This window comes from Mytilus galloprovincialis, chromosome 4, assembly GCF_965363235.1.
Source record: "Mytilus galloprovincialis chromosome 4, xbMytGall1.hap1.1, whole genome shotgun sequence".
NCBI classification, from domain to species: Eukaryota; Metazoa; Mollusca; class Bivalvia; order Mytilida; family Mytilidae; genus Mytilus; species Mytilus galloprovincialis.
Genome location: NC_134841.1, coordinates 70,505,293 through 70,521,843, shown reverse-complemented (window position 1 = coordinate 70,521,843; position 16,551 = coordinate 70,505,293). Strand labels below are relative to the sequence as shown.

At 32.8% G+C, this 16,551-nt stretch overlaps 1 protein-coding gene across 1 annotated transcript; it reads left to right on the top strand.

Moving 5' to 3' along the window:
* Positions 1-12,700: 12,700 nt before the first annotated feature.
* Positions 12,701-15,609, top strand: LOC143072853 (uncharacterized). Its single transcript, XM_076247968.1, has 2 exons — positions 12,701-12,854; positions 13,593-15,609. The coding sequence occupies exons 1-2, from the start codon at positions 12,725-12,727 to the stop codon at positions 14,030-14,032; spliced, it is 570 nt and encodes a 189-aa protein (XP_076104083.1). The 5' UTR covers positions 12,701-12,724; the 3' UTR covers positions 14,033-15,609.
* The last annotated feature ends 942 nt before the right edge of the window (positions 15,610-16,551 follow it).

Below are 16,551 nucleotides of genomic sequence, written 5' to 3'. Positions count from 1 at the left end.
ATTTTCAATAACGCATATAACAAGGCACATTTTCTTGATTATACTGTCAATGTTACATTTGTTTGCACATGAAGGCATTTTTTCCGAAAAGTACGTTCGTCGTTCCTCGTTCCAATCAAATATATTTGTATAATATTTCGAGTAATATAAGTAACGAAACAATTTATTTGATGAATAAAAGTAAAGATTGTTATATATTATGAACTAAAAAAATCCCATAAGATGGCTAGTAAATATTTGTTTTCTAGAAAATGGCTATTAACGTCAAAATCGATATATTAGGCAGACAAGAAAACCAACTTAATGTGCAATTGTCTCGCACAAAATGTTTGATTTACATTGTTGATAGACAGAATGTCACTGCTCCATTCTATAGTTTGAGTATATTAAACCGAGGAAAAGTAATGCAAACAAATATAGTAACATTTGTCTTCTATTCCGATACTATGACGCGAGTTTATTATATGTTGCATATACTTCTTCCCCTTATAGTAATAAATAAACATTGAAGTTAAATCATTGGGATACATCTTCTGTAATTGTTGGAGTAGGAATATACATAGCCAACCATTTCAAACATATAGGAAAAACCTATAGAAAAACGTATGATTAAGATTTTGGCGAACATGCTGCATTTTTATTGGAATAACGATAAACAGTTAGCGCGCGCATTAATCGAGCAAACATTTTGCAGTCCAAAATATACGTTTGATTACATAAAAATTAAAAAGGCTATATAAAGAACAGCCAAGACAGTAATACATTCGAAAGCAATACAAACTGAAATGTCAAACATATAATAGCCAAGACGGTGTAAGATAAATAATGATTTAAGAAGTTGAATAGTTAAGATACAAACAGATAATTTCTGCACTGGAGATTTACAGAGAAAGATATCTTTTGAGTCATGGAAGTTTCAAAGTTGATACGAACAAAAGGCTGCGCTTATTGAGGGACAATTCACCAACTACAATACCACATCAGTTAGTTTATAAGTCACATTTCACTGCATGCAACGCGTGTGTTTGTAGAATTTCTGTGTATGAAACGCGCGTGTTTGTAGAAATAATTACCCAATTTAATCACATAATCCTATATTTCGTTTAGTTAGATAGCAACCAGGCTCGAACATTATTTTGGTTGAATGGTTACGTACTAAATACAAGCAATTATACATACTAAAACTTAAATATTATTTAGAAACACATTCAACATATTTTGATAATAATAAACTCATCACAGATAACAGGTTTCACATTTTGTACGACTTTTTAAAAGACATCTGGATTTCAAATTAACCAAGTGACTTTAGTAATACTGGAATAAAAAAAATGTCGTGTGTGCAATGAATTCATCAATAGCAACATAAAAATTATATAAACTTTATACAAACTGTTTTATAAAATACAAGATTTACATAATTTTTTTATCTCAATTAAAGAAATTTTCAAGGATCTTCGGATATTGGTGTCTCAGGAAGACAAAAAATCACTCAAGTCAAGTAAATTTTCCGATGTAACAAATGCTCTTATTTCAATCTCAAAAACGGACGTAGTACACATAGATAATATTGATAAACATTTTTGATAGAATCATTGCTACATATTAGATTTCTGACATAGTCAAATTTGTCAAAACGTCATAAAAGCATTTTCTCTGACACATTTCTGTATTGCTCTATTTCATTCACATATTATTTGACACAAACCATGATTGTTATACAAGTTTAATATCAAAAAGGTATTGTTCAAAATGAGTAGATTCGTAGATGCATCGGTAAAACGCATCGATTTTGCATAAACGTTAACAACATGAAATAGATCAAACAGATTTGTTTTTTACTCACAATGTTGCTTAAAAATGTGCTTTGAAAAGTCCCAGTCAAACAAGGACATGTATTTTATATATAAAATTTATCAAAAATAAATAAAAATCTTTAAATCGAAATAATAACTGTAAATCAACCAATCACTCTTAACAAGATTTAATATAGACAATATTTATTAGCGCAAACACAATTATAACAATCCATAAAGGCTCAAAACAATGCACAATGCATTATAATACATAAAATATATGGCTCACAACTAATATCAATAGTTCATGTTAAATAACTAACATTTATATGTTAATTAAAAGCAAAACAACAAAAATACCGAACTCCGCGGAAAACTATGAACAGAAAGTCCTTAAGCAAACGGCAAAGTCAAAAGCTGACATATTCCTGAGATGGTACAGGAATCTTTTCAGAAATTTTTTTTATCATTCAAGCTAGATATGTTTTAAATACCAAAAGTAAAATACCTTTGCCTTTCAGATATAATGATACAAAGGGATATTATTCATTTGCAGTGCCACTGCTTGTTTTTTTTTTCTATGTGAAATAACGACCACTGCGAAAGTGAAATATGTATCTAGCAACTAGATATAGATAAATTGTGGATATAAATTGTCCTTAGGAATAAAGATTAAAAATGTATCATCAAAACATTTTTACATGAAATGACGAAACTCAAAGCTCCATTACAATTAACAATACTAATACGTTTCATTTATTGATTCTGCTGGGAAATCTTTTTTCAACAAGAAATTAATAAGAAACTAATTGAAATAAAAGGATATGAGTTTATGAAAAAAGATCAAATTGAAACAATAGATTCAACTGAAAATTGGATAATTTTCTAACTTAGATTTGTATATAAGTAGGCACACTATTTTGAATTTCTGCGACTGTCATACAAGTGAGAGGTTCAGCTAGCTTTTAAACGAAGTTCAACCCACCATTCTCTACAAAGGAAAATGCCTGTGCCAAATCAGGAATATGACAGTTATTATCCATTCGTTTGATGTGTTGAGCTTTTGATTTTTACTTTGATAAGGGACTTTCCCTTTGGAATTTTTCTCGGAGTTTAGTATTTTTGTGATTTTACTTTTTACTGTATAACTATTTATTCGTTTAATATAGTTCAAAATTTTAAGTCCATTGAGAGTGAAAATCAAGGTAACAGACACAAACTATGAAATCCACATGAACTGCAAAAGAAGCGAGGCCGGATGAATCGGCAGGGTATGCGATTCCTGCTATATTTGCATTAACCCGCAATGCGAATCCGCACAAATTCAAACTGTCACAATCGGGAATATAACACCATCGGTTAAATCATTAATTATACGACTATTCTGAAATCTAAACATCTAAAATTGCAAAAACATATCGCTTATGAATTAGGTCTAGACTTATGGTACCGGTCATTAATTCGCTATGTTGACCGTAACACTCTTGTCGTGTCAATTTCTTTCGTTCTTCTTAATTACTGATTCCTGATGTTCAGTTGTTGTTGTTTTTTTTTATATTTGTTTCTTGTTTCGTGTTTGTTTTTATATTTAAATTAGACTGTCAGTTTCCTGTTAGAATAGGTTTAGTCGATTTGTGACTTTTAAACAGAGGTATACTACTGTTGCCTTTCTTTACATTTTTGGGGATCTTCGTAGCGTTCTGTTTGGTGAGGAAAATGATTCTGTATATAAGGCCGTACTTTAACCTATAATGGTTTACTTGTTCAAATTGTGACTTGAATGGCGAGGTGGCTCATTGACTATCAGAATCAGCTTTAAGAATGCCAGTTTTTATTGCAATACTTACCGATTCTCATAATTTGCATTAAATAACTCCTAGCAATAACATACAGTGTCAGAAAATTAGAGAAAGTAGTATACATGTGTGTATCTAATGAAAAAGTCAAAGACATAATCTAATGGGAATAATAAAAAAAAGAAATTATATAAAAACAATCAAAATCGAAATTAATAATACAACCTTTCATTTCCCTTCCAACTTAATATGCGTAATGATAATGTTTATTGCGAATAAACTAATTGTAGCGCTTTAAATCATCATTACCAGAACATTGCACCCACTGACTGTCAAGCCACACAAGAGACATCAAATTGGGAATAAGAAGCAACAATAAAAGATATGAAAATGTTGCTTCCGTGTTCATCAGGATATTCGATTTAATACTCTCTTTAAAGCAGAATCCCAAGTGAAAGACACTCATGTACTGTAATAAAAAAGCTAGTGTAAAAAGGGAATAGTTCGTTATTACGTATTCCTTTCTTTTTAAAGAATGAAAGCATAGTTAAAACCAAATTACAAATAAAAAGTGGTAAAACAGGTAGAATCTCAATTAGAATCTAAATTCATTAGTTTTGATTCAGTATTTAGCATGATACCAATGCTACAGTCTAAAATAATGTCATGATCACAAACCTTTTAATTGTGCTCGAAATCTTTGACAGTTTTGACTCTTAATTTTTTCCTGCTCCGTCAATTATGGATCTCGAGCAATAATGATGACGTTTATCAAGACACGTATTGTACACACAAACATAAAAGTCATGTATGGTGGAATATCAGTGCCCGATAGACAACCAGACAAAACCAACACAGTAGCTAGAACTTCTGTATTGCCATGCTATATGATATATGTGACCCGCCAGGACATTTTCACGCTTATTTTTCACTGCAGAAGTTATATGATCTACCTAAAATATTGTTGTACTTATCTCAGGGAAAGTGAGCGAAGTGGGTTTTAGGTGTTCTCTCTTGGTCTTTTTATTTATTAAACTTACGAACGTTTTAAAATTTTTGCTTTCCAATGTTTTTTTTTAACGAGCGTACCTGTTGAAGGTTAATCTAGTGTGTACACATGTTGAACGAAAGAAAATCATGTCATATGATATTTTTCACAGGATAATCTGATCGGTGATAGGGTTGGGTTTAAGCTCTTTAAACAATATTTGTACTGTACTCTCAAAGCTTTTATGTTGTTGATTTCGAACGTTTGGTCTCAAAAGTATCTGATAAAAAAATGTTAAAACTGTATGTGTCTTGAACACAGAATTCATATCATATGTTACTAGATGCAAAGATATTTTTTTTATTATTTCCTTGTGAATATTTTTTTTTACTTTGATTTTCCCTCCACTTTTAAAACATCATATTTCTTCTCCGACTTCATTTTATAATTTTGTAACATGCAACATAGATCACGTTTTGAATATCAGCTTAAATATAATGATGTCTATCATTTGATTAAAAACACCGGTTAAAATATTGTTTCCATTTTGTGAATTTCTCACTTCCGCTCAGTGACCATGGTACAGTTTAAGTGATCAAGTCCGTATCACCGATACTATGAGCAATAGGTCAACTATATTTGGTGTATAGAATGATTGTTCAGTTAAATGTCCGACTGGCAGGTTACATCTAACCTTGGCCTCATTTTCACGGTTCAGTAAACAATGTCTAGTTGTTGTGGTCGTTTATTTCTCAGACACTATATACAATAGGAACACTATGTTGTGTTGTTGGCATATTTGTAACTGTATGTTTGTGTGTAAGGTTTCGTATGATCTTGGTCTCATTTATGATGCATTTCCTCTTACTTGTATGCTTGCAGTTCAGTTGCATTCACGGACACCTGTTTCTTTTCCTTTTTTTGTACAGTCCTTGTATTGTCCATCTTGTTTTAAAAAGTTGAAAATATGTTGGGTAGAATTTATCATATATAACATAACTAAAATTTGATTCGTTTCATTAGTTATCAAAATGTTATTCACAATAACTTTCAAGATTAAAGATCGAAGAGAAATTTAACATCAAGGCTAAGTGAAGTGATTTAAACGGGTTGTTTAATTTTGATTGACATTTAAATTAGAAAATTTAATGTATCATGAACTCTTTATATTTTCAATGTCAAATGCAAGATGCATTTAAAGCATTGTCAATGAAATCAGATCTAAAAGAATGACTGATATACATGACCGCTTCCCCTTCCATAGCACCTGAAATAATTCCTAGTTTTTGGTGGTTTCCGTGTTGTTTGTGTACCCCTATTTGTGACATTTTGGTCATGCATCATTGTCAATATAATGGAAATTGATGCGACTGTCATATTATACAAGTGAGATCTTTAGCGCTATAAATCCATCATTTTCTACATCTTGAATGCCTGTTCCATGTCAGGAATATGACAGTAATTGTTCAATCGTTTGATGTGTTTTATCATTTGATTTTACCATTTTATAAGGGATTTTCCTCGGAGTTCAGTATTTTTGTTTTATTTTATACATTACATATCATTGGTCTCTAATAATAACCGAAACACTACATGTCAGTTATGTCCTGTAGTAGAAAAGGATGAGGTCCTTTAGAGTTTATTGCAATTTATTCAACCTCACACATTCAGGGAAATAAATTACGATCATTTTTAAAAACCGTATTTAAAACTGAAGACAGGGGACGCTTGAAAAACATGTAATTTCATTATGTATTTCAATGATCATGTTGATATTGTTCTTTTTAAATTATTCACAAGTTATAAATATATAGTATAAAGGCAATAAAGATTTGAATTACATTAAAGACCTTGCTATGTGTCCCGTGAATTACTCATTCCAAATATTTCTATGTAATGTATTGTGGACTATTGTTTGTCGGTCGGTCCTTTTCTTTGGTCATGAGGTCTGTTTTCTTTTACTGTGTTTGTTTTTAATTATACTCTTGTTATCTTCTTATCATATTCTAAGAAAGTGAACAGCAACAAATGTATTGTTCTTCTATATGTTATTTCCTAGTAAATTTATCCGAAAAAACCTACCTTACCTTTTCTATGTTTTACTCAAACCATTCATTAGGTAAAGTATTCCTCTGCCAATCTTATTACATGTTACGTTACAACCATGTTGAGCACATACTATACTATTATAAGGCATGGGTATTAGCATAGTGTTGTTGTTTTATTTGGCAAAGGGTGTTATAATACGATACGACATGCTTTCCTCTGTGTATTTTTTTTTATAGTAGAACTTAATAAAAATGTGTTCGCATCTTTGTACTCTAGAGTTCATGCAGCTTTACGCATTGGCAATTATAGATTATTTCCTTATTTCTTTTATATGCACACTTCTAATGAAACAGTACTGTATCATTTCTAATTCGGTTTAAATAACATGTATTTATCTGAAAAGAATTAGACAAAAATAACCGGTAATAATCCACTGGAAGTCTTTATGAACCATATTGTTGCAACAATTAGAGGTAAATTTGCCCATCCTCTGTTATTTGATACCGTTGACATTTGTTTTATTTCGACTGTATCTGCAAGCAGACGACATGAACAAAAGGAAGAGTATTTATATATCGAAAATTGCTAATTAGATTATAATAAGACCGTCTGGTCTTGATGCAACATTAACATTGAAGAATACATTCCTTAATATGTTTAGAGACCTTACAGTACATATAAGTTTTAAGCTTACGTGTTCGGTGTTGCAGTTAACCTTGTTAGAAGCCTTGGTAATTATACGAATAAAAATCCTTTTAATGCTACAGACAGCGAATTAGCTTGGTATCGACTCTTTGTATCCAACATTTGTAGGGAAAAGTGTTAATTTACTTAAAAGGGTCACACACTGGCATGATTTTCAGATTGCTATTAAATCTTGTTAAATGTCGTGTTAAATCTAGGACAAGATGATTGCCTTTACTTTGCATATTTAACTGTTTAAAATCAACAAAGTAAGTTAGACAATGTAATCCTTCGGTTATCCTTCTTGTCCCAAATACGGATATGAAGATAACGATATATGGGGTATACACAGATATGCAAGTCAACAGCATGAAAACACCAACGACACATGAAGGTCGTCGAACGATTTTCAACAGCAGACACGTGTCTGTATAATATTTAAAGCTCTATATAGTTTCGAGTGAAACTTATGAATAGCAAAGACTATCAAATAACTGCAAAATTTCCGAATTGCAAATACAGTCTGGTAGAATACGACATACAAAATGGTAAACGCATACCTACAAGACATGGTACAAAATGCTGGTTTTTCATGTATGGTGAAAATATCCATAATTGTAAATCCTTGAGATAAGGCCACAACAATTTAATTTCTTGTTCTACGGATTTTTGGACTCCAAAATTTGGGGCGAGCGAGCGATTTGAAAATTTTAATAAAAAAATATTTTATTTGCAAATTTTTGAGGCGAAGCTGGAAAAGTAAAGGCGAGCAATTATATTTTCTTTTTTGTAAACATAAAATAGTAGGTTTTGAGAATAATAAAACTTGATTTATAACTTGTACTTTGACATTTGTCATTTCTTTGATTTCTGAAGTATTTTTTCCCTGTTCACCAAGAAATAATTAAATCTGGTCTATGTATGTGTGACTGACAATGAGACAATTCTCCATCCAAGTCATAATCAGTTTTGGAGCAACCCCTTAATGTTATAAATATCCATTTTCCATGTTTTATGAGGGATCAATATAAGTTATAATATATTTGTTTGTACAAAAGGGCTCATATTTTCTAAAAGAACTATATATCTATCTAGTATTAAATGGTCAAAACATGTCCAAGAATTTTGTAATATTCCTGGACTTTAACCATGTTAAATTAACACATTTACTTTAACAGTTTAATATTATTCAAAATAAGTGGACCCTCTTTTAGAAAAAGTTGTTTAAAATATGATGTAACTCTCCTCTTTTTGAGTACCAAATTTTAAGTTTTCAAAGGTTTTGTATTGAAGAACTATACAAATCCTTGGTATTTCTATTTTCTTTTCTACATCAGTAAAATGACCCCTTGTCTGAGGGAGGGTTGTTCTCAATCTGACAATAACAAACACAGGTCAAAGTACGGCCTTCTACACAGGGCTTTGATACAGACCAAACAGCAAGCTATAAAGGATCCCAACATTATTAGCGTACACAATTCGAACAGGAAAACCAACGATCTAATTTATATATCCAAACGGGAAAATACCAATGAACAACATCAACAAACGATAACTGCTGAACGACAGGCCCCTGAATCAATCAGGACAGGTGCATAAACATGCAGCGGCTATAGATAGTTTTGTTTTGCCAGCATACAATATAATTGCAGTTGAAGGCAAATCCTTGAAGTTCTTTGTACTTTATTCTAACAACGAACATTTTTTGATAGGGAATATAAGTAAGGGGGAAAGAAACCAATGTTGATATCTTTTAATAATATTTACAAAAAAAAAACGGTGCGGGAAATAGACATGATTACATTTCCGGATGCGGGAAGCGGGAATATAAAAAAAAATAAAAAAATTCTGTTTTGAAAAAAAGAGGTGCGGGCGGGTCCGTCGAACAAGGAATCAAATTGGTGTGGCCTAATTAACAGATGAAGGATTATAGTTATCTTTTGGAATGTTTGGATAGAAAAGCTGTGGTTTCAATATTTCAAATTCAATATGAGAAAAAAAAGTATAGAGAAATGCCCAAAAATAAATACCGTTTAAAATCATAGATACTTTAACAGCTCTTAGACTACTATATAGATGTCTCGATGGCACTCATACCATGTGGTGTTATTCTGTAAAAATGATTTATATAAAGCAACACAAGATGTCTGATTATACATGGGGGAGTTACAACCTTGGCAATTTTTATGAGCTGGGAAGGAGAAGATTTAATAACAATCAAGTAACATCCTTTCGATAATCCCATGACATTAGTAATAATATATATTTCAGAATTTCATATTCATATTATGACTTTGCTATCGCATCTTAAGTAAAACTACCAAAATAGCATAACAGTGAGATCTTCTTGTAAATATTAAGATATTATCCAATGATGTTTTGATTGAAGATTATACAAATAAAAAACGTAAAAGACCTTATATCATTTTGATAAAAGAGGGGCGAAATATATCAAAACGACATTCAAAGTCGAAAACTGACATTGCCATGTAAAAAAAAAAATACCGAAAGAAAAACAATTTTAGACCAAACAAATCACAGAAAACGAAAGACTGAGCAACACGAATCCGACTTTAAACAGAGATGATCTGAGGTGCTTCGGAAGGGTAGGCGAATTCTGCTCCACACGTCGCACCCATCATGTTACTTATGTTAGTACAAACCATGTGATGAGTCTAATTCGGTAGGTCATATTCGGAGACTGGATTGTTGTGGTGACAATTGATTACCGTAAAATAGCTATTAAAGGTACCAGGATTATGATTTAATACGCCAGACGCACATTTCGTCTACATAAGACTCATCAGTGACGATCATATCAAAACAGTTAAAAAGCCAAACAAGTACAAAGTTGAAGAGCATTGAGGACCCAGAATTCCTAAAAAGTTGTGCCAAATACGGCTAAGGTAATATACTCCTGGGATAAGACAATCCTTAGTTTTTCGAAAAATTCAAAGTTTTGTAAAGAGGAAATTTTTAAAAAGGACCATATAATTGATATTCATGTGAACACCGAAGTGCTGACTACTGGGATGGTAATACCCTCGAAGACGAAACGTCCACCAGCAGCGGCATCGACCTTTAAAAAACTAGCAGACGAAATGGATTGAAAAAGGCATATTTATATTAAGGTAAAGAATAGCAACTTTAGTTTAGCGACTGAACCAGAAAATGAATAAATAGCTAAATTGATTCCTCTGGTGGAAAAAAAAAAACCACGAGGACATATTTGCTTGATCTTTTATTTTCGTAACATGATATCAAGCATTAATTTGTTAATCAGTCTTGAAGCTTCTCCGATTGAAAAGTTATTTTATTTTAAACTACACAAGATAATCATCATTAATCATTGAAGATGTATATCCTTTAGCCTACCAATGTGTTTGTCAACCAGAGATATTTGATGCACCCTTTATATAGGTTCTAAAGTTGACAAATAGTTTCAATGACATGTCAAAAGATTAAATGAACTTCTTTGCTTCCTAAAGTAAATGGAGGTCATTAAAGTTTTATCGAAAATGAATTTTGAAAAAGAGGGGCAAAAGATAACAGAGCAACAGTCAAACGGTTACTGAAACATCCAACACGGAAACATCCAACACTGAAACATCCAACACTGAAACACCCAACACTGAAACATCCAACACGGAAACACCCAACACGGAAACACCCAACACGGAAACATCCAACACGGAAACATCCAACACGGAAACACCCAACACGGAAACATCCAACACGGAAACATCCAACACGGAAACATCCAACACTGAAACATCCAACACGGAAACATCCAACACTGAAACACCCAACACTGAAACATCCAACACGGAAACATCCAACACGGATACATCCAACACTGAAACATCCAACACGGAAACATCCAACACGGAAACATCCAACACTGACACATCCAACACGGAAACATCCAACACTGAAACATCCAACACGGAAACATCCAACACTGACACATCCAACACGGAAACATCCAACACTGAAACATCCAACACGGAAACAATCTGAAACTTGAACATCTTTTACATATTTCTTGGATGTTACCTCTCATCCCCAAGAAATAACTTGGAAATGTTATAATTGCTTGACTTACTTAAACAGTAGGATATTTGTGCTTATTGAAGTTTGAAATGAAAAGGAAATGATAATCGTCTTTAAAATGTCATGACTAAAAATATGACAGGAAGTGGGTTGTTTTTGGTGGTCAACAAATCTATACCAACAGCAAATTCTTTCTACTTTCTGGAAAGTTACACAACGAATTAGGCCATATGGTTTGTACTCGCATGCGCAACACGACGGGTTCCACATGTAGAGCAGGATCTGATTACCCTTCCAGAGCACTACAGATCATCCTCGGATGTAGGTGGTGAATGTGTTATTCTCTCAATAGTTTTCTATGTTGTGAACTAAATGCTGTTGTTTGTCTTATGTTCTTTTTTAAATTCTTTTTTGTCATGTTATTGGCAGTAAGCTTCCGACTTATAAGCCTACTTATCATTTTGGTATCTTTCGCTACTCTTTTAGTATTAGAATTTATGTAATATACATAAATTCGGTTATTCTAGTGGAAAGTTTTAATCTCGACCGTTGCAGTGCTTTCCTTTATAAATTCATATGTAGTCGATAAGATGTATAGTGGTGACGTCAATTTGACGTTAGCGTTCTTTTTAACTTTGAGCTGCAAGTGAACAGACGTGTATAATTACAGAGAGAAGTATTTTGAAAATATCAAGTTGAATTGCTATAGTGGATATTAAAGTTGGTATTTTATATATGTATAATAGGCAAAGAGATATATGGATAATACAAAAAAAAATTGTTTTAATAAAAAAGAATTGTAAAATAGTTAGAAATTGTTGAATTTCGAAACGGCGTGGCCGCCACGTGATGCCGAATATGAAATAAAAGAAAAATTATTTAATCACAATACGACTGATATTTTTGTTGTGACTTTATATTTGGTGAACAATTCACCCAGTGATTCTGCTGCGGAAGTAATTACTTCGTAGAACACGACATACTATCACTTCAACAAAAACGATACATACATCGTTTGAACGGCTACAGCTTTAAGATATATTGTCATTGATTAAAGACTTTTGGTTACACACACAAACAAAACGAATAAATTTTAAATAAGTAAATAAATAAATTTAATAAAAATAAATAAATAAATAAATCTATTTGTGAGTTTCAGTATGTTGAGAAGAGGTACCAGGAAGCGTACAGCATCAGCGAGAGCTGGAGTAAGAAGGACCCCGGTGGTGTCGAAGGGAGTTTCGTCACAGGCGTCAGTACAACCATCTATGACGGTTACAAGGCCTGAGGCTATCTATACAAATTATGGACATGACGGCGCTGCTATACCAACAACTTCAACAGTATCAACGACAAGAATGTTGATGCCAACATTTTCTAGCAATCAGGACAACTCCGTCCACATTCCGGACATGTTACCATGGCAACCGAGACGAGCAATAGACCTCCAGCCAACTGTTGATAACACACAGTTTGTGTCACAAACAGGTAATGTGACCAATAATGATTATGTACAAATTCTTAATAGAATTGAAAGTGTTCATGAGAATCTAGGCATAAATGTAACACAGTCAATTAAAGAAAAAATATTGAAAGGGGAATTCATAGATTTAGCTTGTCTATTAAATAAATCAGTCAACACGGGTTCTGACAAACAAAAGTTGACATGGGCTCAAAGGGAATTCATTTTACAACCCATTTCTCAACAATCAAAAATTACAAATATTGAAAAGTGGACAGATGCTTTCATCATTTTTATTTATATTTATTGTGCTGTGCACGTAAACCGATTTAAGGAATTGTTAAAATACATTCACACAATACGCCTTGGGGCTCAAAGAAACCAAGGTATGGGTTGGAAAAATTATGATGAGCAATATAGACTTAAGAAAAGCTCATGAACCATCCAGTTTATGGAGTAATATAGACAATGAGCTTTGGTTGTTATATAGGCAACCAGTGAATACTATCTCAAATGTGTCCTTAAATGTATCTAATAGTAATATTCAAGACAGTAGTGGTCAAGGTTTTATGATGTCATAGGGTCTATAAAAAATAAAAAGCCTTTTTATTCAATTAGAATAAATAATGATCTCAGAGAAGATGCAAAAATTTGGCTGATTTTTATGGAACATTTTAACGGAGATTGTTATCTATCAGAAAACACGTGGATAACAAATGAAACGTTGCATTTGTACACTCACAGCTGTGGTAACTCTGATTTAGGTTGTGGTGCATATTTTGATGGTAAATGGGCACAATATAAATGGCCGGAAGCATGGTCAAATATGCCAATCATGAGGGACATTACTTTTTTAGAGTTAGTTCCAATTGTTTTAGCTATGTTTATATGGGCATCAAATTTCCAAAATCGAAAGATTTTATTTCGATTTGACAATATGGAATTAGTTAGCATTATCAATAAAAGAACTGCCAAATCGAAGCGTGTGATGGCATTTATTCGCCCCCTTGTTCTTTTTACAATGCAGCACAATATTCAGTTTAAAGCACAACATATTGATGGTTGTAAAAATGAAATTGCAGACTCGATTTCTCGTTTTCAGTTGAAGAGATTCCGGGAACTAGCACCCGGGGCCGAGTCGGTTCCAGAAAACAACCCAGAAGAGTTCAGAGATTTGATATTGAGTCTGAAACAAACAGATTAATTAATTGTTCGCTTGCTCCTTAATACAATTCAAGCTTATCAACGAGCTTTAAATGCTTTGGCTAAATTTAGGGATAATTTTGATTTAGATCATAGTTTTCCAATACCATTGAACCACATTACTCAGTTCATTGCATACATGTCTTGCTTGGACATGGCTCCATCTACGGTGAAATGTTATATCGCAGCTATCAGTTTTTAATAAGATTAATAATTACGAAGATATGTCTCCATTAATTGTTGTAAGGAAAATGATTGATGGAATGGCAAGGTCAAAGTTGAAAAGACCTGACAGTAGATTACCTATTACTTTAGATCTGTTAAAAAATATTATAAACATTTTGCCCGCATTTTGTAGCTCCAGATATGAAGCTGTCTTATTTTCTAGTGCTTTTTCAATGGGATTTTTTGCATTTCTGCGAGTTGGTGAAATGAAAACTGCATGTGGCAGGGAAGGGTCTAATCATGCCATAAAAATTGAAAATGTGGAGGTTACTAATCATAATATAAAAATATACTTGGCGTCTTCAAAAACAGACCAGCTAAGTCGAGGGACTTCAATTTTTGTGGCCCGACAATCAGATGTTGGAATTTGTCCGGTAAAATTACTGCAAGAATATTTAAAGATTCGACCTCGAATTAGTGGTCAATTATATTGCCACTTTGATGGCTCTCCAATGACTCGATATCAGTTTTCAGGAATTCTAAAACAAGCCCTGGGGTATATTGGTTTTGATCAATCAAAGTATGGGACGCACTCATTTAGAATCGGTAGTGCTACTTCAGCAACTATGCTTGGTTTTTCTGATGAGCAAATTAAAGTAATGGGTCGTTGGAATTCTGATACTTTCAAAAGTTATATACGAATACCACAATTTTGAATAAATTTCGTTGAATTTGATGGTCAATTTAGAATATTTCATGTCAATACATACATGTATTAAATTGTAGGCCATCTTTGATAAGAAATGCATTTGTACACGCAAGAAGTAGAACAGGTGGTGTAAATTTAGGTCTCCATAGAATAGGAGTTAAAATTTGGTGGCAAGGGTATGGTGGCATGGGTTTAAAAGATTTGGAATCAACAATAAAAAGACTGATGAAATATGAAAAGCGCCGAAATATCTTGTCCTTCATATTGCTGGAAATGATTTGGGGAAGACAAAACTAGGGTTTTTAAGGAATGAAATCAAGGCCACCTTTGAGAAGGTACAAAGTTATCTACCCAATAGTTCGATTGTCTGGTCTCAAATTTTACCGAGAACAAATTGGCGTCATTCAATAAGTCAGGATAGCATGATGGCATGCAGAATTAGGATAAATAGTGCCATTGCATCATTCGTGTTAAAGAATGGGGGGCATTATATAAAGTATCCAGATATTCTTCCTAATAGTACTTTTTAAAGGAAGATGGTGTTCATTTGACTGATCTAGGAAATGACATATTTCTGAATAATTTGCAAGGTGCGCTTGGAATGTTTATTTGTTCTGGTTCTTATACATATCCAGATACATTTGGTACTATATAGTATGTGTACATCTTAAGTAATTTTAAAACAGTATTGGCCACAGTCCTATCGCAGCTTCGTCCCCACTTTAGTGGCGGTTGATCAGGTACGGTTGAGTCAGTGGCGTAGCTAGGTCATTTGCAAGTGTACGCCCGAACTTCGGTCAGGGCCTAAAGGCCCTATTGGATCCAGGCCAATGAACCAGCTGGTAGTAGATGAGCGGGTGCTAAGGCTCCGGAAGGTTTTAAGTTATCTAGAATGACATACCATTATTGATCGGGTATTAATTGTGTTTTATTGGTGATGTTGTACCCTTTTAGACTTGTTATATATTATATTTTTTTGTGTAATGTATCATAATTATATGACCAATCGCCCCGTTAGAATATAAAAGATGTTCATGCGCGTAGCTACGTTTACGTCAAAACGCCCGGGCGTACACTTGAATTTGGTAAAACAAAATATTTTCATCTAGATATTATTAAAAGAATTGGTTAACAGTACATCAACCTTCTAAGTCTTTCTTCAATTGCTTGTAATTTCGAATGAAGATGACAAAATTGGTGTCATATTTATATATTTGTTCATTTTCTGTCAAAGTCTAAATCTACCTTGATTTCTATACTCGCTTTCCCTTTTTAAAGCAATTCCTTATCTACTTCGAAATGTGGTTTGCATTTTTTTTAATTATAACTGTGTAGATGTAGGTTCAGTATGTGGTTTAAGTTTTTATATATTAATAACTTTGTCAAAACGTCGTATGATTTTACGATAGCTGGACAAAAACTGTGTATGGTCAAAAGAGTATCCAGCGCAACATGACGAAATTATATATGATCAATTTTCCCGTAAGTTATGGATTTTTAAAAGGAATTTCTTGAAGAAGTTACATTCTGAGGTTAAAATTTGGTACACATTAATTATTTGTAAAACCTTGGTCAAAGTTTAAAACGCGTATAGCGCAAGAATAAATTTCCATCCTGGTATCTATGATATCGAGTTAATTTACATG

What these genes read in the sequence shown, in the direction of transcription:
- LOC143072853 (XM_076247968.1), top strand. Translation starts at nt 12,725, where the DNA reads ATGTTGATGCCAACATTTTCTAGCAATCAGGACAACTCCGTCCACATT. An exon ending in ACAGTTTGTGTCACAAACAG is followed by an intron (nt 12,855 to 13,592) that starts GTAATGTGACCA and finishes ACTCTGATTTAG; the next exon opens with GTTGTGGTGCATATTTTGAT.